Source organism: Macaca mulatta, chromosome 15, assembly GCF_049350105.2.
Source record: "Macaca mulatta isolate MMU2019108-1 chromosome 15, T2T-MMU8v2.0, whole genome shotgun sequence".
NCBI lineage: Eukaryota > Metazoa > Chordata > Mammalia > Primates > Cercopithecidae > Macaca > Macaca mulatta.
In genome coordinates this window covers 83514825-83538614 of record NC_133420.1, presented here as the reverse complement: position 1 = coordinate 83538614, position 23790 = coordinate 83514825, and the positions used below count along the sequence as shown (strand labels likewise).

Here is a 23790-nt window from a genome sequence, read left to right as displayed (position 1 = left end):
CTCCCGGGTTTACGCCATTCTCCTGCCTCAGCCTCCCGAGTAGCTGGGACTACAGGCGCCCGCCACCTCGCCTGGCTAGTTTTTTGTATTTTTTAGTAGAGACAGGGTTTCACCGTGTTAGCCAGTATGGTCTCGATCTCCTGACCTCGTGATCCGCCCGTCTCGGCCTCCCAAAGTGCTGGGATTACAGGCTTGAGCCACCGCGCCCGGCCTAGTTTCTCACTTTTAATGAGAGTAGACAACCAAGTTATCAGATATATGAGGAAACCCTCTAAAATGGAGGGAAGAAATCAACTTAGAAGAAACAGAGGCTCTGCAGGGAGAACATTAAAAACAAGTAGCATTAATTTCTTCAGAGCTGAAAGAAGGTATTTCATCTATAAAGTAAGAACCAGATGTTATTAAAAAATGAAAGCTCTTAGAAATTAAAAATATGAGGCCAGGCGTGGTGGCTCACGCCTGTAATCCCAGCAGTTCGGAGGCTGAGGCGGGTGGATCACAAGGTCAGGAGTTCAAGACCAGCCTGACCGACATGGTGAAACCCTATCTCTACTAAAAATACAAAAATTAGCTGGGCACGATGGCAAGTGCCTGTAATCCCAGCTACTTGGGAGACTGAGGCGGGAGAATCGCTTGAATCTGGGTGGCAGAGGTTGCAGTGAGCTGAGATTGTGCCACTCTACTCCAGCCTGGGTGACAGAGTGAGACTCTGTCTCAAAAAAAAAAAAAAAAAAAAAAAAAACAAAGAAAAGAAATTAAAAATATGGAAGCAGTGTGAAGAAGAGGCAAGAAGGACTCTCGGACTGACCAAAGCCCACACGCCGTTATATCTCTGCATCTGGTGCTACGTCTTACCGGCATCGCCACCATGCCCAAGAGAAAGTCTGAAGAGGATGCTACGGGAGATAAAGCCAAGCTACAGAGAAGATCTGCAAGGTTGTCTGCTAAACCTGCTCCTTCAAAGCCAGAGCCCAAGCCTAAAAAGTCTTCTTTTCCCCTGCAAAGAAGGGAGAAAAGGTACCCAAAGGGAAAAGCTGACACTTACAAGGAGGGGAAGAATCCTGCAGGAAATGGAGATGCCAAAACAGACCAGGCACAGAAAGCTCAGGGTGCTGGAGACACCAAGTGAAATGTGTGCATTTTTGATAACTGTGTACTTTTGGTGACTATACAGTTTGAAATATTTTTCAACCAAGTTTTATGAAAATGCAGGCTTTGTTGTATTTTTTAATTTAAAGCTATGTTGTTGCCCCACAGAACACGTCGTTTTTTGAGGAAGGGACTTGTGTCACTAATAGAATGTCTCCGAAGTGGATTGATGTGGGGAAAACACCTTTCCCTTCTAGTTTTGAGAGACTTCCTCTTGGCTCCCAGGAGGAGAGATTCCCTGATGTTGACACACATAGCCACCTTGGCACAAACACCTTGTAGTGTGGAAAAACAAATTTGTTTTTATGTCCTCTTCTCCCTTCCACCTTCAGCATAGACTTAACTCCCTTAAGCCCAGACATCTCTTGGGATTGACTCCCGGTAATTGGTTGTCAGTGTATCAGGCAATCTGGACTTTCCAGTGACACCACTGAGATGGCATGCCTCAAAATAGCAGCGCTTCTGTTTTTAGATTGTAGATCTTTAGATAAATTCTGCCATTTTCATTTCACTTCCTAAAAGTCAGAGTCGGCTGGTGAAAAGTTGTTAAACAACATGTTAATGTGAAATGTCAACCCCCACTCTAAACTTTCCCTGTTCAGAACATCAAATGAGGACTTCATTGGGTTTATAGTGGCTTTCTGATTTTGGTAGTCCTTTGAAGGGGAGGGAGTTTAAAAGTTGTATACTGTTAACTGAAATACCTGCCTGCAATACCATTATTGTTTGTGAAAAATATAATTAATAAAGTTGGATACAGTTTGGCTTGAAAAAAATTAACAAATTAAAAATGTGAAGGCAGAAATGAAAAATGTCCCTAGAAGCAGTGGAAGATGAAGATGGAAGAAACCTCCCAGAAATTAAAAAGACAGAGGTAGAAAAATAGGAGAGAAGAGATGAAAAAATTTGAGAACCAATTTGAATAATAGGGTATAGTGAAAGAGGTAAGAGAGAAAACAAAAATGTATGATAAATCATCAATGAAATTACTCAAGATAATATCTCAGAACTAAAGGATATGAATTGCCAGATTGAAAGAGCCTATCGAATATTTACCGTATGGAAAGAAGTAGACCTACTGAAGGCATAGCATTACGAAATTTCAGAAAAATAAAGACAAAGAGAAGATTCTAAAGCTTTCAAGAGAAAAGAAAAAGAGGTCAAATGCAAAGGATCAGAAGTCAAAATGGACTCAAACTACTTTCCTGCAATGCTGAATGAGAGACCATGGAAGAATGTCTTCTGGAGATGGCAGCTGAATGGGAGGGGGACTTTTAATGTATTTCCTTTTGCACCTTTTATACCTTTGTATTTTGAATGTTTTGAATATATGATTCATTCATAATGCAAGTAAATATAATTTAGAAATACTGCTGCTAATGTAGCTGTGGCTACGTTTTTTAACACGTTTTTATAAACATTTCCTCATTTTATCTTCACAAAAACTTAACTAGGGACATTCTTATTCCTAGTGAGACTCAGAGAATCACAGAGGTTTAATCAGGTGGCAGGTGATAGAGCCAGACCTGGAAGCATTTCCTTCTTTTCTAGGTGCTGAAAAAGAGCAGCAGTGGTAGTGTGTTGATAGGTGTTGGTTATTGTTGAGGTAATAGGGTAAGAGGTGAGTTGCACCTAAATCTGGCAAAGTAAATAGCTACAGTTCTAAGGGCTGGGGCAGTGGTTTCCAGCCTCAGCTTTGTGACACTTGTGTAAGATGTGCCACAACTAATTTGTTGTCAATAGTCAAATATCAAAATTTGTAATCTACTGTTTTTAAAAACTTGCCCTATATATTGCAGTCTTAAAAATTGATTTTTCTTTCTTCTTCTTCTTCTCCTTCTTCTTTTCTTTTCTTTTCTTTTTTTAAAAAAAATCTGAGAGGAGGTCTACCAACTCCTAGGCTCAAGTGATCCTCCCACCTTAGCCTTCAGAGTAGCTGGGATTACAGGTGTGCCCCACCACACTCAGCTGGTTTGTTTTCTTGAATAGGACAAAAATCAATAGAGTTGCAGCCGGTGCTAGAAGTGCACCTAAACTTGGATATGCCATCAGAAATATGTCACACTGTTTCATAGCAAAATCATCATTGTCTGAAGGGGAACAAGAGATTGAAAAATTGTAGAATAGATTTGTTTAGAGACTGTGAACTTTTCAAGAGTTTACTGGACTGGAAAGGTTTTCAAGAGTTTACTGTAATGGAAAGGTTAATTGTTTTATCCTAAGATCATGCTGTAAATGATGTCAACTCCAATGCCTAGGTTTTGGAGCTCCTTCTTATTTAATTCATGGTTGTAAATGTACCTGTTATTCTATTCTTAATAGCACAAAATTCAGAACTTCAAGCAAAGACAAATGAAATTGAGGAAGCATTTCAGACTTCTCAGCAAAAATGGAAAGAAGAATGCAGAAGGTTTGAACATGATTTGGAGGAAAGAGACAATATGATCCAAAATTGCAATCGAGAATATGATTTACTTACGAAGGAAAAAAGCAGACTAGAGAAAACTCTACAGGTGAAATAGTTTTTATAAAGGAATTTTCCTATATGTAATATTCACCGAGATGTGTTGTACATTATTTGAAGTTATACTGGATTTCCTTCCTTCCTTTTTCCTTCCTCCTTCCTTCCTCCCTCCCATTTTTTCTTTTTTAGGGGCATTTTTGCTGATCGCTTTCTTAGTATATTAATAGGTATACTTTTTGGGGTGAAAAATGGTTTGTGGTCACTAATCAAACGTTAAAAGCCAACAAAGCACTTATATGGGCGTATTGTAAGAAGGTAAGAATCTACAGTGTTTTGTGTAGCGACATGAAAATTTGAAATTTTAGAAACATGGGCACTGGATTTTGGTCTGAATATACAATAAATATAGAAAAATATTTGTATGTTTATATGAGCTTCATTATCTATATATAGCATGTTCTGTATAGACATGATATGTAACATATTTAACTTTTACTAAAATTGTGAGCTATTTATTCCCTCATTTTTTTGTTCCCTTTTTACTCCCTAAAGTAAAAGTGGTATAAGGTTGAAGTTGCCAGTGACTTAAAAGGTAGATTTTGAGTTGTCTATATTTGCCATTTTTTTTGAAGTAACAGTTTAAATGAAAAAAAAAAATTACATGACAAACCCAGGTATGGTGGTACATGCCTGTAGTTCCAGCTAGTAGGGAGGTTGGAGGTGGGAAGAGCACTTGAGGCCAGGAATTTGAGGCCACAGTGTACCATGATTGGGCCTATGAATAGCCACTGTACTCCAGCCTGAACAATATAGTGAGACCCTGTCTCCCCCCAAAAAACAAACAAAACAAAACAAAACAAAGAAAAAAAAAACTGTGATAAAAATGTTCTACCTTTACCATTGGTGTAAATGGCTTTTTTGAATTCTGGAAATGTGTCTTTACTAAAAGTTAATTATACAAAAGCATTTACAAACTGTAAAAGTTTTTGCACAGTCATTCCCAGATGTTGTCATTGTCAGCAAATTTACTTTTGATTTCTTCCACATCAGTGGTCATAGTTTGTCTCTTTTGTTTACTACTGTATTGCTAGACCCTGGAACACTGGCTGGCATGCAGAAGGGCTCCATTAGTGTGTGAATGGGGGAGGTTTTGGTGGTAGTTGATATTACAAGTCCTTGGATGGGCCTGTATAACCTTCCCCACATACCATGTTTTGGAGTTATGTGGAGAGGAGGGTGATGGTGGTAGCATTTCTTCAGCCAATCAGCTTGCACCTCAAGGTAGAAGATTTTGATCTGATCTCAGTTAGCTACTTAGGAGAACTGTGCTTTGATTTTAGGCTATTGGCTTTAAACTAATCTGCACAGAGACCCGTGGGACAGTTTGGAGTTGAATTTGAGTCACTATTTAGCCCTTGGGGGGAAAAACGCCTCAAGGCTCTTTTTGAAAGCTTTCTATAAGTCAGGAGGGTAATATTTGTTAGACAGATCCCTGCTCCCATTATATGGACATGAGAGACTTTCTTTCTCATGCTTGTAAACCATAGACTTTTTTTTCTGTTAATGGGAACTCGATTTTAAACCCTGTAGTTAGAAAATTGGGCTTCTCAGCAAATTGCATTTTATGTTTTTAGGATATTGAACCAAATTAGATCTTGCAAATATAGTACACCTTGGAAAACCCAAAAGGAAATGTTTTTTTTCAAGAATTGTTTATCTATAGAACTAGAAATTACAGCCTGTACTTAAATTTTTTGTTTTTTGCTTTTCACATTTTTAACATTCTAGAGTTTCCTTATCCTAATTTGTTGGACAAAATTCTTTTCTTCGCCCCTTTTTCCCTTTTGGAAATACATTGTTCTGTGTCAAATTTATATATAAATTATCAGGGATCATCCAGACATTTTGATCACAGGTAGCTATTTCCATATTAAATGGAATTTACGTTGTTTATATCTATCATATGATATCATGATATCATATATTGATATTTTGTTCAAACCTCTGAAGTTACATTTTTCAGAAAAATATATGCCTATATAAACAGGTATATACAGCCTGTTGCTTATATGTACTTGTATATAGGTAATAGGTAAATATATGCCTATATAAACAAGGTATAACCTGTTGTTTAAATAACCATAGCTTCTTACTCAGATCTACATTCTGATGATCAAATTATAGTTTTATTAATGATTTTTTTTTTTTTTTTGAGACGGAGTCTTGCTCTGTCGCTCAGGCTGGAGTGCAGTGGCCGGATCTCAGCTCACTGCAGCCTCCGCCTCCTGGGTTTACGCCATTCTCCTGCCTTAGCCTCCCGAGTAGCTGGGACTACAGGCGCCCGCCACCTCGCCCAGCTAGTTTTTTTTGTATTTTTTTAGTAGAGACGGGGTTTCACCATGTTAGCCAGGATGGTCTCGATCTCCTGACCTCGTGATCCGCCCGTCTCGGCCTCCCAAAATACTGGGATTACAGGTTTGAGCCACCGCGCCCGGCCTTATTAATGATTTTAACATGAATTATGATGAGTTTTAACATCTATAGGTAAAGAGAGCCTCTTTGTACATTTAAACTGGGGATGAAGGAAGAAAGATAACTTTTATTGATCTAATAGTAAAGCAAAATTTTATTTATATAAAGGAAGCATTGGAAAAACATCAACAGGAGAAGAATGAGATGGAGTCTCATATCAGGGAGACAGCGTTGGAGGAGTTTAGATTACAAGAAGAACAATGGGAAGCAGAAAGAAGAGAATTACAATTTATAGTACAGGTATTTTAAAAATAATAATTCAGTTCCTTAAATATATATTTTTAATGCTGATGATATTCAAAATTACATTAGTGGGATAATTGACTTGCTCAAAGGGAAAATAATTTCTAGTTTTGATTCTGGAAGGCCATGTTTCATTTGCTGTTACATGACAATAGGGCAACTATTACCAACAGATACCACAGTGATTTCCATTGCATACATTATGTGATTTTTAAGAAGGATGTATATATATTTGGTATTTTATTTTTCCAGTTTAAAATGTGAGAATAATAGCTGTTTTGAATAGGATAAAGAAATAGAGTAATAGCGTTCTGGATGTTAAAGAATCCTTACAAATCATATAATGTAGTAATTTTTGAACTCTTTTTAAGAAGTACAAATTCTTAATTATCCTGTATTCCTCCATCCCTGAAACACGCAGAATCCCTGAGGCTTCTGTAGTCCAATTTGAAAATTACTGATTACATCTAATCCCCTTTATACATGAGCAGATGGAGATTTGGAAGTTACTGACTCAGGTTATAGGCTGAATGATTAATGTGGGAAAAGACTACAGCTCTCTGGATTCTCACTCCAGTGTACTTTGCATTTTTTCAGGAGATTATATGTATTTATTTTGAAGGAGAGGTAGGAGAAACTCAAACTAGTGTGTTATCGTGTGTTTTAAAGGAAATTTGTGAAGTTAATCCTCTTTAAGAAAAAAATCCATGAATCAACTAACTTAAAATTTCAAAGACATTTTCATCACTTCTTCTAATTATTTTGTGATAACACAGTGTGTTTTATGTAATTTTTCTACACAAAATGACAAATTGAAATAACCTTTATATAGATGTCAAAGATATGCATTTTTCACAAGAATGAAAAATACCCACATACAATATGTTTTGGAGTAATTGTGTGTCACAAACAACTTTGCAACATACAAGTTGACCAAAAATATGCAGAGAATAGAAGCCACTTAATTTTTTTAAGAGTAAAAGCTGGTAGTGAACAGTGGAAATACTGAATTTGTTGTATATGTTAGTATTGAAAATACCAATGAAACCACAGTTTTTCCAAACCTTTGGTCTTTGTGCAGTGCTTTTCTTCCCAGTCACCTCTTCTGTAGAATCTGGAAGGACAGTACAACCACGCTTTAGACCTCTTGTATTCTGTTTGTAGTTTGTGTAGTTAATTAGTTCATTAGTTCATTTGCTCGTTCATTCATTCTTTAAGTAGTTACTGAGTTACTGCTCTGGCTTCTGAGGCTATAAAACTGATTAAGACCTGGTTTCTGTCCTGGAAGATATTTCAATGCAGGGACATGTAAAAAGAGTAAATATTGTGTGATAAAATTTTAAATAAAATGCTGTAGTACCACAAAAGAGAAGTTGATTAGCTATCTAGGAGACTGAGGAAGACTTTGCAGAGCACATGATATTTAAGCTGTTGATAAGTGTCTTAAAGCTACTTGGAATAAACAAGCAAAATAAAGTAAATTAAAATAGCCCTTTTATTTCTAAACACTCAGCCAGAGGTCTGAATTTATAAAATGTAATTCAAAGGCCTGTGTATAAATATGTGGATGATGTGATTTTGGTCTAGTTTCTTGATCAGTCCTGTAAATCCTAAATGAAACATAGTGGTTATGCCAAAGTTTATATATGAAGTACTAAAAGAATTTAAAATTAGGCATTTGTCTTTCGTTATGATGTGTACAGAAAAATGCAGGAATATGCTCCCTGGTTACTACGAATAGTATCTTCCTTTGCTGCTTTTATAAGGTAAATTTTATTGTATTTTGTAACTAGAATGTTTAGAACTCTGTTTCTCAATTTCTTGTCTTTTTTTGTTAATGAAAGAAAATAGCTTTTCCTTTTATAAATCAATGTTTTTTTTTTTTTTTTGGGATGGGGTCTTCCTTTGTCACCCAGGCTGGAGTGCAGTGGCGCAGTCTCGACTCACTGCCAGCTCCACCTCCTGGGTTCATGCCGTTCTCCTGCCTCAGCCTCCCAAGTAGCTGGGACTACAAGCGCCTGCTACCACACCCGGCTAATTTTTTTGTATTTTTAGTAGAGACGGGGTTTCACTCTGTTAGCCAGGATGGTCTCGATCTCCTGACCTTGTGATCCGCCCACCTCGGCCTCCCAAAGTGCTGGGATTACAGGCGTGAGCCACCGTGCTCGGCCATAAATCAATCTTAAGAAACTAGTGTGACTTTGTGTTAAAAAAAACGTTTTTTAAAAACAACCTGAGGGATAGAGTGAACGTTTCTTCTCTTTTGGCTGTTGATGGGTTCAGCTTTACATACTATAATTAGGTGTTAGTATCTTATAGTGTTCTCTTTGTGTAGCTCTCTAAGAGAATTCAGTTTTTTAAATAAGTCCTTTTTTTTAAACCTTCTCAGTGAAACCTCATCTTTAATAGACAAAACTTGTTATAATATTTCTCTCATCTGGGCTTTAGAATTCAGACCCACTATAAAAAGAAAACCTCAATTTTATGCCATGTTCTTTTTCTTTCTTGGGGATTGGAGCACTAAATAGAGGTGTCCTTCTCTGGAATATTAACGTGAGTGAATTCTTATTGGTGTTATCTAAAAAGTTACGTCATTTTAAGATAGTGTTTCTCATTTCTTTTTTTTTTTTTTGAGACGGAGTCTCTCTCTCTGTTGTCCAGGCTGGAGTGCAGTGATGTGATCTCAGCTCACTGCACTCTCTGCCTCCTGGGTTCAAGCGATTCTCCTGCCTCAGTCTCCTGAGTAGCGGGGATTATAGGCATGTACCACCACGCCCAGCTAATTTTTGTATTTTTAGTAGAGAGGGGCTTTGCCATGTTGGCAAGGCTGGTTTCAAACTCCTGACCTCAGGTGATCTGCCCGCCTCGGCCTCCCAAAGTGCTGGGATTACAGGCGTTAGCTATCCTGCCCAGCCTTACTTAATTTTTAAATTATTTATTTATTTTTATTTTATTTATTTATTTTTTGAGACGGGGTCTTGCTCTGTCGCCCAGACTGGAGTGCAGTGGCATGATCTGGGCTCACTGCAATCTCCACCTCCTGGGTTCACGCCATTCTCCTGCCTCAGCCTCCCGAGTAGCTGGGACTACAGGCGCCTGCCACCACGCCTGGCTAATTTTTTTTTGTATTTTTATTAGAGACGGGGTTTCACTGTGTTAGCCAGGATGGTCTCGATCTCCTGACCTTGTGATCCACCTGCCTCGGCCTCCCAAAGTGCTGGGATTTATTTTAAGTTTAGGGGTACATGTGCAGGATGTGCAGGTTAGTTACATAGGTACACATGTGCCATGGTAGTTTGTTGCACCTGTCAACCCATCACCTATGTATTAAGCTCAGTATGCATAGCTATTTTTCCTAATCCTCTCCTTCCCCTCACTCTACCCCTGACAGGCCCCAGTGTGTGTTGTTCCCCTCCCTGTGTCCATGTGTTCTCATTGTTCAGTTCCCACTTACAAGTGAGAACATGGGGTGTTTGGTTTTCTGTGCCTGCCTTAGTTTGCTGAGGATAATGGCTTCCAGCTCTATCCGTCTCTGCAAAAGACATGATTTCATTCATTTATGGCTGCATAGTATTCTATGGTGTATATACAGCACATTTTCTTTATCCAGCCTATCATCGATGGGCGTTTGGGTTGATTCTATCTCTTTGCTATTGTGAATAGTGCTTCAGTGAACATACATGTGCATGTGTCTTTACAGTAGAATGATTTATATTCCTTTGGGTATATACCTAGTAACGTGATTGCTGGGTCAAATGGTATTTCTGGTTCTAGGTCTTTGAGGAATTGCCACACGGTCTTCCACAATGGTTGAATTAATTTACATTCCCACCAGCACTGTAAAAGCATTCCTCTTTCACTGCAACCTCGCCAGCATCTGTTGTTTCTTGGCTTTTTAATAATTGCCATTCTGACTGGCCTGAGATGGTATCTTATTGTGATTTTTGACTTGCATTTCTCTGATGATCAGTGATGTTGAGCTTTTTTTCATGTTTGTTGGCTGCATGAATATCTTTTTTTTGAGAAGTGTCTGTTCATGTCCTTTACCCACTTTTTGATGGGGTGGTTTGTTTTTTTCTTGTACATTCATTTAATTTCCTTGTAGATTCTGGGTGTTAGACCTTTGTCAGACGGATAGATTGCAAAAATTTTCTCCCATTTTGTAGGTGGCCTGTTTGCTCTGATGATAGTTTATTTTGCTGTGCAGAAGCCCTTGAGTTTTAAATTAGATCCCATTTGTCAATTTTTGCGTCTGTTGCAATTGCTTATGGCGATTTCGTCATGGAATCTTTGTCCTGCCACAAGCTTTTCTGTTGTGGGACAGGCAATGGTAAAGCTTTGTTTCTAAACTATCATGTTCCTCCTTTTTCATTTTTCCCTTTAATTTCACTGTATACTTTATCAGTGGGATTGAAAACATTTAGAAGATGAATATATATGTTTTCATATTTATTTCATATCCAAAATTCTATACCTCAACCAGGGAATACAGTTATCCTTTCCTTATTCATTGACTAAGTTTGGTGTATGTATCTAGTGATTGAAGTATGGGGGAGTTTGTGATGGTATGGGAAGTGTAGCTTGAAAATAATTCCATGAACTAAAGAAAGAGGAGAAAGAGCAGGGAGGCAGTGAAGGAAGTTATCAGATCAGTCTTAGTAGGCATGGTCTGAGAGGCCTTAAGACAATCTAGGGATTGGGGTGCAACATATCAAAAGCTGACCTAGTAAGTATGATTGTGATGTAGTGACAACTTGGAGGAAGTTACGTGAAACGAAAGTGTTTTTAGGAATATCCACATAACAGAATACTATGCAAATACACAGAAATAAGATATGAACATCAACAGATGGATGCAAAATATTAGGAATATAATTTTTTTTTGTTTTATTACTTTCTATTTTTGAGACAAGGTCTCGCTCTGTTGCCCAGGTTGGAGTGCAGCGGGACTATCACAGCTCACTGCAGCCTTTCCCTACCTCAGCCTCCTGTGTATCTGAGACCACAAGCATGTGCCACGAAGCCTGGCTTATTTTAAAATTTTTGTAGAGATGGGGGTCTTCCTGTGTTGTCCAGGCTGGTCTTGAATTCCTGGGCTCAAGTGATCCTTCTGCCTCAGTCTCCCAAAGTACTGAGATTATAGGAGTGAGCCACCACACCTGGCTTATAATTTTATTTATGTAACACATTAACATATGTTAACATGTGTGACAGGGAAACACCTTAAGAAAGTTTACCTTAAATAATCAAGGGCAGCAAGGAGCATTTCTTTTCTTCTGGAAAACTATGTACTGCTATCCTATTAACAAATGGCATAGAAAAGGACTCTGCCACTGATAACTTCGTTATAAAAATGCCCCTAATTTGTCTGGGCGCAGTGGCTCATGCCTGTAATCCCAGCGCTTTGGGAGGCTCAGGCAGGCAGATCATGAGGTCAGGAGATTGAGACCATCCTGGCTAACACGGTGAAAACCCATCTCTACTGAAAAACCAAAAACCAAAAACCAAAAAATTAGCTGCTCGTGGTGGCACGCACCTGTAATCCCAGCTACTCAGAAGGCTGAGGCAGGAGAATTGCTTGAACCCAGGAGGTGGAGGTTGCAGTGAGCTGAGGTCACACCACTGCACTCCGGCCTGGATGACAGAGTGAGACTCTTGTCAAAAAACAAATAAATAAATAAATCCCCTAATTTAGGGAAATTTAAAAGCAAGAAAGTAAGGGTCTTGCCCCTTTCACCTCTGATTTCACTCCTCATGTCAGCATATAGAAGCATTATGTTTTTACATAAATAAAATGATATACCTCAATAATACTTTGCATCCATCTTTTGATGTTCATACCTTATTCTTTTAGTATTTGCGTGGCATTCTGTCATGTGGATTTTCCTAACATACTGTAGCCTCTCCCTTACCTGTGGGGCATATGTTACATGACACCAGTGGATGCCTGAAACTGCAGATACGCTGTGTTTTTTTCTATACACACACATACCTATGATAAACTTTAATTTATAAATTAGGCACAGTAAGAGATTAACAATGTAATAATAGAACAATCATAACAAGATACTATAATGAAAGTAATGTGAATGTGTCTTTCTCCCACTCAAAATGTCTTATTGTACTGTATTCACTTATTTTTGGACCTAGGTTGACTCAGGGAAACTGAAAGGGAAGATGAAACTGCAGATAAGAGGGAATATTGTATTTCAGCAGTCTCTTATTGATGTACATTTTACTTCTTTAAAAATGTTTAGCTCCAATTAATGATTCACTAAATTCTTGTCCATATCTTTGAGCAGTCATACAAATGATTCTTCTGTGTAAATGCCTAGAAATATAATTGTTGCATCTACAAGCTTATGGATTCACAATTATGATACATATTATACAAAGCACCAGTTTATACTCTACAGCAACAAACACTTTTTATTTGTATAACTTTGCTGGCCTTGGGGACATAGAAAAGAGGAACTTGTTCTGGGTCTTTCAGGAGATAATCTTGTAATAGATTAAGGTTGTGGTTAGCTATATTGATGTATTTTATAAGCTACAAAAGAGGAGTATATTTAGCTCTGATATTTTTCTAACTAGTGTAATTCTTCAGAATTGGAACGGAACCGTATTTTGGATTCTGAGAAATGTTGTTTATATAAGTATATATAAAGAATTATACTTTTTGGGCTGTGTTTCTGGAAGATATGGAAAGAAAGCAAGTTTATTTTCTAACAGCCAAATGTAGTTTCCTTTGATGTTAAATGTCAGTTTAAAAGCAAGCCTCATTTTAAAATATTTTAAGTTCAACAACCCCCTCTAGTGGAAAAAAGAAGAAACTTCCTCAATTTCCAATGTCCTTAATATGATTTTATTTCACACACATAAATAAGGATGCAGGTAGCTTTTGGTTTGATTAGAAAATATGTTCTGTAACAGAAATTTTAAAGTTACATTTATTTGGGATGGAGGCAAGTTTTTCTGTAAATTGCATGAGGTATTTTTGTAGATTTTTTGGGGATTTTCTTGTGTGTTACAGTGCATCTCAGAATTTATATTGATAAAACCATAAACTTAAAGCAAATATTTGAACATACAACCCCCCCCAGGGATTTATATATAATCAATGCCCAGTATAACCAGCAATACCATTAATGTAACAAATACTCACCACCTAGATCATGTTAGTGTTTGTTACGTCTACTTGAACTGGAAACAAACAGTAAATTGTTGTATCATTGAAGACAATTCTGAATCACTTCCCCATCCTGCCACCACTTCAGCCCCAAAAGAATAACTACCATTCTGAAGTTGGTGTTTAATTTTCTGTCTGTATACAGTGACAGTACATTGTATTATTTTTTGTTTTAGGATGTACATTAGAATATCATACAGGATGCTTCTTTGTCCAACTTATATTTTTCACTTTTTTTTTTTTTCCCCAGACAAGGTCTCACTCTGTCACTCAGGCTGGAGCGCAGTGGTGTGATCTCGGCTCACTGCAACCTCTGCCTCCTGGGCTCAAGCAATCCTCCCACCTCAGCCTCCTGAGTAGCTGAGACCACAGGCACATGCCACTACACCTGGCCGATTTTTGCATTTTTAGTAGAGATGGGGTTTTGCCATGTTGGCCAATCTGTTCTCAAACTCCTGAGCTCAAGTGATCCGCCTGCCTTGGCCTATCAAAGTGGTGGGATAACAAGTGTGAGCCACCATGCCTGGGCTACTTGTATTTTTGAGATTTGTTAAAATTAATAAAATAGCTTCTGTTCATTCAGTTTGACTGCTGTATAGTATTTTATCTTGTGCATGTGCCATAATTTACTCATTACCTGACTGCCTTGTCCATTTTCTGTTGCTTATAACAGAATACATGAAGCTGGTTAATTTATAAAGAAAAGGAATTTATTCTTGCAGTTGTGGAGACTGAGACATCTAATATCAAGGGACTGCATCTGACGAAGGCCTTTTTGCTGGTGGGAACTCTGCAGAGGTCAAAGGCTGCACGGGCATCGCATGGTGGTGGGCTGAGCATGCCAGCTCAGGTCTCTTCTTGTAAAGCCACCAGTTCCACTCCCATGATAACCCATTAATCCATTAATCCATTTAATGGATTAATGGATTAACCCATTCACAAGGGCAGAGCTGTCATGACCCAGTCCTCTCTTAAAGGCCCCACCTCTCAGTACTGTCACATTGGGGATTACATTTCAACATGAGATTTGGAAGGGACAAACATTCAAATCATAACACTGACATTGAGATTTAAGTTCTTTCCAAGTTTAAATTATTACAGACAGTGATTCCATGAACATCAAATCTTTTTATGTGGTATGTGTTTAGTGTGTATAAAACATGTGCCAAATTGTTCTCTTAAGTGGGTATAACAATTTCAAAGAAGAGTTTCTTCTCCTTCACAGCCTCTTGGTATTTTTCAGACTTAATTTCTTTTGAAATAGGGTATGTGTGAAATTGTATCTCATTCTTGCTTAAATTTCCACTTCCTTGACATTGACCATGTTGTGTTTATTGGCCATTCATATTTCTTTTTTGTAAGTGCCAGTTTATATTTTTTGCCTTTTTTCTTTTGGATTTTTGGGTATATTTTTACTGTTTAATAGGAGCTTTTGGCTGGGGATGGTGGCTCCTGCCTGTAATCCCAGCACTTTAGGAGGCCGAGGTGGGAGAATTGCTTGAGCCCAGGAGTTCGAGACCAACCTGGGCAACAGAGACACTATCTCAATGAAAAAAAAAAATGTATATATTAACCAGGCATAGTGGCACACACCTGTGATCCTAGCTACTAGGGAGGCTGAGGTGAGAGGATTGCTTGAGCCTGGGAGATCAAGGCTGTACTGTCCTGTGATCACAGCCTGGGCTACAGAGTGAGATCCTGTCTCAAAAAAAAAAAAAAAAAAAAAAAGGTGTTTTTTTTTTTTGAATGTATTTGGTAACTAACCCTTGGTTATGTATATTCCTTTTGCAAACATCTTTTTCTTCTTTGTGGAGACAGAGAGGCAGTTTACATTGTATATGATGAACAGTTAATTTATTTTTTTTTTTTTTGGACACGGAGTCTCACTCTATCACCTAGGCTGGAGTGCAGTGGTGTGATCTTGGCTCACTGCAACCTCCGTCTCCCAGGTTCAAGCGATTCTCCTGTGTCAGTCTCCTGAGGAGCTGGGATTACAGGCGCCCATCACCATGCCCAGCTAATTTTTTGTGTGTGTTTTTAGTAGAGACAGGGTTTTACCATGTTGGCCAGGCTGGTCTTGAACTCCTGACCTCAGGTGATCCACCCGCCTTGGCCTTCCAAAGTGCTGGGATTACAGGCGTGAGCCACCGCACCTGGCCTAGTTTTAAATTTTAATGTAGTTGAGTTTATCAGTATATTTCTTTATAGTAGTGATTGTTTTGTCTTACATAACCCAAAGTCATAAAGAGAATGTGTATGTAGCATGAGATGGGATCTAATTTTGTTTTTCCAAATAGATAGCCAAGTGTCCCTGTACTAGCTATTCAATTGTCTGTTCTTTTACCACATATTGATTTATAATGTCATTTCCATTATACATCAAGTTTTTTCATATCTAAGACTTTGTTCCTGGGTACTCGGTTCTGTTTCACTTGCATGTTTGTTTCTGCAGCAGTACTAAATTGTTTTATTCACTATACCTTTAGAAAAAGTCTTGATATCTGGTAGAGAAAGTTCCTCTGTCTTTATTCTTATTACTTTTAGGGGTGGGGAAGGGGTTATTCTTGGCCTTTTACTTCTCTATGTGAGTTTGAGAAATGGCTTATTATATTCCATCAAGAGACCTTGCTGTAATTTTGATTAAAATTAAATTGTATTTATATATCAATTTGACATAAAGTTGACATCCTTATAATGCTTATCTCTTTTATTGTCCATCTTTTAATATTTTTACTCTTATTTTCTGAGAGATTTTCTCAATTTTGTATTGCAGCCTTTCTGTTACATTTTATTTCATCTTTTGGGTTTTTAATTTCTAAGAGGTCATCGTTGTTATTTGATGATACCTTTCTTAGTATATTCTCCTTGTTTCATGTTTGTAATGTCTTAATTTAACTCTTTGAGTGTATAAGTCATACTTATTTTGAAGGTGCTTTTCCCCCCACCCCTCCCTTGATGGTCTTGTCTTCTTTTCGAGACTGGGTCTTGCTCTGCTGCAAAGGCTGGAAATGCATGGCTCACTCATGGCTCACTGCAGCTTAAACCTCCTGTTCTCAAGCCATCTTCCCACCTCAGCCTCTCGAGTACCTGGGACTACAGATGTGCACCACCACACCTGGCTACTTTTTTCTGTTCTTTGTAGAGACAGAGTCTCACTGTGTTGCCCAGTCTGGTCTTGAACTCCTGGACTCAAGTGGTTGTCCCACCTTGGCCTCCCAAAGTGCTGGGATTACAGGTGTGAGCCACTGTGCCTGGCCTGGTCTTTATTTTCTCTGAGTGTTTGGCCTCATTTTGTAGTAGCCTCTGAGTTTCACATGAGAAGTGATATAGTTTGGATGTGTGTCTCTGCCCAAATCTCATATTGAAATGTAATCACCAGTGTTGGAAATAGGGCCTGGTGGGAGGTGATCTTGGGGGCACATTTCTCATGAATGGCTTAGCACCATTCCTCTTGGTACTATCCTCATGATAATGAATGAGCTCTCACAAGATCTGGTCATTTAAAGGTGTGTAGTGCCTCATTTGTCTTGCTCCTGATCTGGCCATGTGACGTGCCTGCTCCCCCTTCACCTTCTACCATGATTATAAGTTTCCTGAGGCCTCCCCAGAAGCCAAGTGATGCCAGCATCATGCTTCCTGTACAGTCTGCAGAACTGTGAGCCAATTAAACCCTTTTCTTTATAAATTACCCGGGCTCAGGTATTTATAGCCATGCGGGAACAGCCTAATACAAGAACCTTTCCTCAAATGTCCAGTGATTCTAGACTGTGTGTTTATATTTAAGAATGAGGCACTAAAAAGCTGAGAAGAAGCTCTTTGGATATGGAACCCTTCCATTGAATTGGGGAACCTTACGATGTCTTTTTTCTTAGCCTGGTTGTTTTCCTAGAAAGAAATCTTTAGTCTCCTCCTTATATTGCTGTGAGTGTAGGAGTCAGTGTTCAGGGCACTGTGAGGTCTAACTGCCCACTCTGCAGATTTTGCTTAATCTCATTTTTAATAAGGTGTCTTACCCCAACCTCTAGTTGTGTTTGCTTTTCATATGCTCAGAACCTCTTTTGATCAATCTCTCTAGTTTGTAAACTCCTTCCCTTTTTCCAGGATATGGAGGGGAATTTTTCAGGGAGGGAGCTGGCAGAGGCAACCCAAGAGTATAAAGTACTGGTTATAGAGGCTCCCAGCAATGCTCCTGTATTCATTTTTACTATATAGCTTGGCTTCAGAGTTAGCTGTTTTGCTAGGGTCTGAATGTTTGTGTCCCTCCTAAATCTGTATGTTGAAACCTAATCACTGTTGTAATGGTATTAGGAGGTGGGGTCTTCGGGAGATTATTAGGTCATGATGGTGGAAACCTTAAGTAGAATTGGTGCCTTTATAAGGGACTGAAGAACCAGAGTTCTTCCCTTCCACTGTGTTAGGACACAGCTAGAAAGCATCCTCTATAAACTAGAAAGTAGGCTCTTGCCAGACATTGAATCTGCCAACACCTTGATCTTGCATTTTCCATCTTCCAGAACTGTGAGAAATGCATTTCTGTTTTTTATAAGCTACCTAGTTTATGGTATCTTGTTATGGCAGGCTGGATGGACTAAGACATTGTGCCTCCAATTTCTGAGCTTTTGTGGCTGTAAATCAGCTTGCTACTAGGCTTCTCCCTTTTTACACATTTAGAAAAGGTGAAAAAGCTGAAACCTAAGTCATTATCACTTGTCCGTTTGCTTTCTATCTTCCAAATTTGCTTCTGACATCTTTTGTTGTCTGTCATTTTCTCCACCATTCATTGTTTCTGCCATTTGTTTTTATTTTTTACTTTCATTTAAGTGGCATTTTAGGAGAGATGCTTAGCTATGTTTAATCAGATCTGTTTAACTAGTGGTCTCCTCTTGGTGTTCTTTTTAACTTATGATCTCATAGAACTGCAGTCTCACTTTTCATCTCATATTTGAATTCTGGTTTTACCAAATGTTTTTAGTATTAGAAGTATTTTAACTGTTGTGTTGAATGTGCCCCTGTTTTTGAGCTTTGATGATTTTCCTGGTTGGGCACGTTGTCTTTTGTGTGTTTTGTTCATTTCTGCCTTTGTTATTTTTTCTCTTTCTTACTTTTGAATAGTTTGCATATTTGCATAGTTTCCATGCCATTCTTTGCAATTTCCTGATACTTTGGTGGCTTTATTTTGATCTTCTATTTATAAAAAGAGTTGGAGTTCTTACCTTTCTTACTAGTTTGTTTTTCCCTCTGAACATCTGTTTGAGGACTGAACTTCTGTATTTAACACTTTTCTGCAGGTTTATATAATGGTGACAGGATGGTAGATGCTTAGCTGATGTGGTGGGCAGCCCTAGGCCCTGTTGCCTATTTGAGATTTATTAAATGCCGTAGACTATTTTATTGGGGGTTCTATATACAAATTTTTGTGTTGACATAGATTTTCTGTTCTCTTGGGTATATACGCAGTATTAGAATTTCTGGGTCAAATAGTAATCTTATGGTTAGCTTTTTGAGGAACTGATGGACTGTTTTCTAATGCTGCTGAATGACAGTATGAGTAATGTTTGAGAATTCCAGTTTCTCTACATCTTTGCTATCACCTGTTATCATCAGTCTTTTTGATGATAACCATCTTAGTGGCATGAAATAGAAGTCCTTATTTAACATCATTCATAGGTTCTTTGTAATTGTGACTTTAAGTGAATGACGTAGAATGAAACCAGTTTTATCATAGGTTAATTGATATAAATGAGTTAAGTTCTTGGAGCATATTTCTGGTAAAAAAAAAAAAAATCACTAAACTTCCAAATAAAGACCCAAAACACTCATATTAAACATTGAAATAAGTGTTATGTATATATACATTTAAGAAAGCCTAATCAAAACAAGTGGTTTTGATTTGCATTTTTCTAATGACTAATGATGTTGAACACCTTTTTATGTTGTTGACTGTGACTTTTCTGGTCAAAATCTATGAAGTGTGTATTCTTTGTCAGGTGTGGCCAATGAGATCTCTACCTGTTTGTAGATGGTCAGCTAATGAATGGACAGAAGATTTTCTTAAATGCTGTGAACAAATAAGTCTTCTAGCCTTTGCTGAGTGGTTTTTTTCTGTATGTTTGAGTATGCATTCAGTGCTTTTGTGGGCTGATTAAAACTCTGGCTTAGCCTTCACTTCCTACTTGCACAGAGGCTCAAGGTCAGCCAGAGATGAGAGAGTGGGGCCTTCTCAGGGACTAGGCATAGTATAGCCTTGCACTTGAATGGTTTTCTGGATGCCAGGAATATGTCAGAGCTTTTCAAAGGCTATATATATGCCCGTTTCTCTGTGGCTGGGGCTTTTGGGGAGCTCCAATCCTGTTCTTCTCTCCTTCCCCACAGTGCTGGCTAGGCTGCTGGATTCCATAAGCTACTACTATTCTGAGGCAATTGATTTTTGAGGCTTTCAGGAGCTGGTGGGGAGGGGATGAGTATAGTACAAGTTAAAATGCCACAAATCTCACTGCTCTTACTGAGATTCAGCGGTTTCCTTGAGTAAATGCTTTTTGGATTACTGCAAGTTTTTGGTTAATTTAAAGAGTTAATGAGAAATTAGATTCAGATAATTTTTGCCAGTGTTCTTGTTGCTTTTATGAAGGAAAGGATTTTTGGTGGTACTTTATCTGCTGTTCTGGAACTGCTTATGTTCTTTGAGGATATTTTGAAGTTTTCTTGTTTTTAAATATCTGTTTATCTTAGGTTGCCCCTCCCTCTTTGCCATTATTTGATTTAGATTTTATCTTCATGTTGGAGAATTTTTAAAAATATCATGTTTCCTCATTTTTTTTTTTTTTTGAGACGGAGTCTGGCTCTGTTGCCCAGGCTGGAGTGCAGTGGCTGGATCTCAGCTCACTGCAAGCCCCGCCTCCCGGGTTCACGCCATTCTCCTGCCTCAGCCTCCCGAGTAGCTGGGAGTACAGGTGCCCGCCACCTCGCCCGGCTATTTTTTTTGTATTTTAGTAGAGACGGGGTTTCACCGTGTTAGCCAGGATGGTCTCGATCTCCTGAACTCGTGATCCGCCCGTCTCGGCCTCCCAAAGTGCTGGGATTACAGGTTTGAGCCACCGCGCCCGGCCATGTTTCCTCATTTTAAGAGTGAAGGACTAAAAAGTTTCCTAGAAACTTGTCTGGGTGAGGCTTTTCAACCATTATCTTTACCATAGGATTGTTTGGCTAGATACAATCCTTCCCCCTTCTCCATCTAACTTAAGAAGAAGTAGAAAATAGGAAAGCTGAATAGTAGGTAATCATTACATAGATTGAGTTGGTGTCAAAATTGCTGGCCCATATTGTTTTACCAATGAATAAAAGAAACATTCAAGAAGCTAATAATTCCAGTTTTATGTAAACTCCTCTAGAGAATGGAAACATCTTGATAACATAGTATTGATACCAAACTGACAAGGATACAAGAAAAGATAATTATAGCTAATCTCAGTTATTTATATATATGCAAAAATACTATACAAAATATTAGCTAACCAGACGTAGCAAGATTTTAAGAAGATAAAATATAAAAGACTATACAATTGATGTCAGGTGGATTTAACATTAGAAAATCAATCAAGGTAATTCTAACTCAATGTAATCAGTTAATTAATGTAATATAACTTTTCTTCATATGGAATTTCTAAGTATCTCTACTCTTGAGTAGAATTCCTAAACATCTGTACTGTTTTAGGAAAACATCTTTTTCTATGAAAACATGTTTGTGTGTTTGTATGTGTCTATATCTGTGTGTGTATTTGTATTCCTATCCAAGAATAGAATAGAAATTATCATATAATATTAAGTGACTACCTGACCGCTGCATTGAAAATGTGATTGTTAGGTCAGAATTTTATCTAAATGTTGAAATACTCTTAAATAAAAGCTATTTGGTTAGTAATATTAAATATAGGTCAACTGTCACAGTGGTAATATATCACCAAAATAAACTTAATAAGCCCTAACTGATTGGCCTTTGATTTTCCAGGTTCTTTTTTTTCTTCAAAGGATTAAATTCAAACTACATGGAATAGTGGGCTCACTCTTTGTTTATTGTAAAGGAATTTAAATTATTATGTGTTGTCTTTCTACATGATTTGTCAGTAAAATGGGAATCACATGTGATTTTTTTTTTCTGAGACAGGGTCTCACTCTGTTGCCCAGACTGGAGTACAGTGGCATGATCTCAGCTCGCTGCGGTCTCTGCCTCCTAGGCGCAAGTGATCCTCCCACCTCAGCCCTCCAAGTAGCTGGGACCACAGGCATGTGCCACAACGCTGGCTAATTTTTGTTTATTTATTATTTCGAGATGGAGTCTTACTCTGTCACCTAAGCTGGAGTGCAGTTGTACAATCTCGGCTCACTGTAACCTCTGCCTCCTGGGTTCAAGCGATTCTCCTTCCTCAGCCTCCCGAGCAGCTGGGATTACAGGTGTGTGCCACCACACCGGCTCATGTTTTGTACTTTTAGTAGAGACAAGTTTTCACCATGTTGGCCAGGTTGATCTCGAACTCCTGACCACAAGTGGTCTGCCCGCCTTGGCCTCCCAAATGCTGGGATTACAGGTGTGAGCCACCATGCCTGGCCATTTTTGTTTATTTTTTAGGGATGATGTTTTGCCATGTTGCCCAGTCTGGTCTTGAACTCTTGAGTTCAAGGGATCTACCCACCTTGGCCTCCCAAAGTGCTGGGATTACAGAAGTGAGCCACTGTGCCTGGCCTATGATTTTTTTTTATAGATAAATCTCATGAGACTTCCTAAACAATTTATTTTACTTTATTTCACAAATACTATATAAAATATTTTCAATCAACTAGGATATAAGCATCTTTTGGTTATAGACTGTATTTTGTTATTATTTAAAATTATTTGGTTTATGATTAACCGTGTAAATTGCTATTTATTTACTTTAAAGTAGACAAGTATCTAAGTGAATGACTGAAAGTTGGAGGTTATGTATTTGTAATTTAAGAAGGCATATAATTTAACAGTGACTGAATTAATACTGGTGCTATTCAGTGATTGAAGGAGGAGGACCTATCATATATAATAATAGTTTTTTTATACTTGTGTAGTATAGTGCATAATGTTCTTAAAAGTGCTTTTATATATAAAAGTACTCTTAGGAAAAAATATTACATAAGGTTGTTCATAATACTATTTGTATTTGGCCATTCTTACGTTGCTATGAAGAAATACTTGAGACTAGGTAATTTATAAGAAAAGAGATTTAATTAACTGGCTCATCATCCTGCATGCTTTACAGGAAGCATGGTGCTAACATCTGCTCGGCTTCTGGGGAGGCCTCAGGAAGGTTACAGTCATGGTGGAAGGCAAAGGGGGAGCAGGCATGTCACATGGAATTTATGTTCCTCTCTATACTGGTTATTCTAGTTAGCAGTTCCTGTAATAACCTTTTATCAGAAGTTCTTAGCTTTTTTGCTTTGTTAGAATATGCTCCTTTAGTTCAGAGGAGTTTGTTATTACCCACCTTCTGAAACCTACTTCTGTCACTTCCCCAGTCCCATTCTCTGTCCAGTTTTGCGCCCTTGCTGAAGAGGTGTTGTGATCATTTGGAGGAGAAAAGTCATTCTGGCTTTTGGAATTGTCCGCATTTTTGTGCTGACTTTTCCTCATCTTTGTGGATTTACCTACCTTTGATCTTTGAGGCTGATGATCTTTGGATGGGGTTTTTTAGGGGATGGTTCTTTATGTTGATGTTGATGTTGTTGCTTTCTGTTAGTTTTTCTTCTAACAGGTCCGTCTTCTGCAGGTCTGCTGCAGTTTGCTGGACTTCTGCAGGTCTGCTGCAGTTTGCAGATCCTGTTTGCCTGGGTATTACCAGTGGAGGCTGGAGAACAGCAAAGATTGCTGCCTGCTGCTTCCTCTGGAAACTTTGTCCCAGACGGGCACCGCCTGATGCCAGCCAGAGCTCTCCTGTGTGAGGTGTCTGTCAACCGCTATTGGGAGGTCTCTCCCAGTCAGGAGGCATGGGGATCAGGGACCCACTTGAGGAGACAGTCTGTCCTTTAGCAGAGCTGGTGCACTGTGCTGGGAGAATTCCCCCTTGTCAAGATCAGCCGCTGTCTTCAGAGCTGACAGGCGGGAAAGATTTAAGTCCACTGAAGCTGCGACTGCATCCCTTCCCCCAGGTGCTCTGTCCCACCAGGATGAGAGTTTTCTCTGTAAGCTCCT

The 23790-nt window shown here is 38.5% G+C and overlaps 1 protein-coding gene across 3 annotated transcripts in view; it reads left to right on the top strand.

Annotated features, from left to right (window-relative positions):
• The window catches only part of CCDC171 (coiled-coil domain containing 171), a 387879-nt gene that overhangs the window by 28531 nt on the left and 335558 nt on the right, over positions 1-23790 (top strand). For all 3 annotated transcript variants that reach the window (XM_015117649.3, XM_028835151.2, XM_015117650.3), the window contains exons 5-6: positions 3472-3662; positions 6254-6385. In XM_015117649.3, the coding sequence (XP_014973135.3) occupies positions 3472-3662; positions 6254-6385 (323 nt within the window). The remainder of the gene's footprint in view (positions 1-3471; positions 3663-6253; positions 6386-23790) is intronic.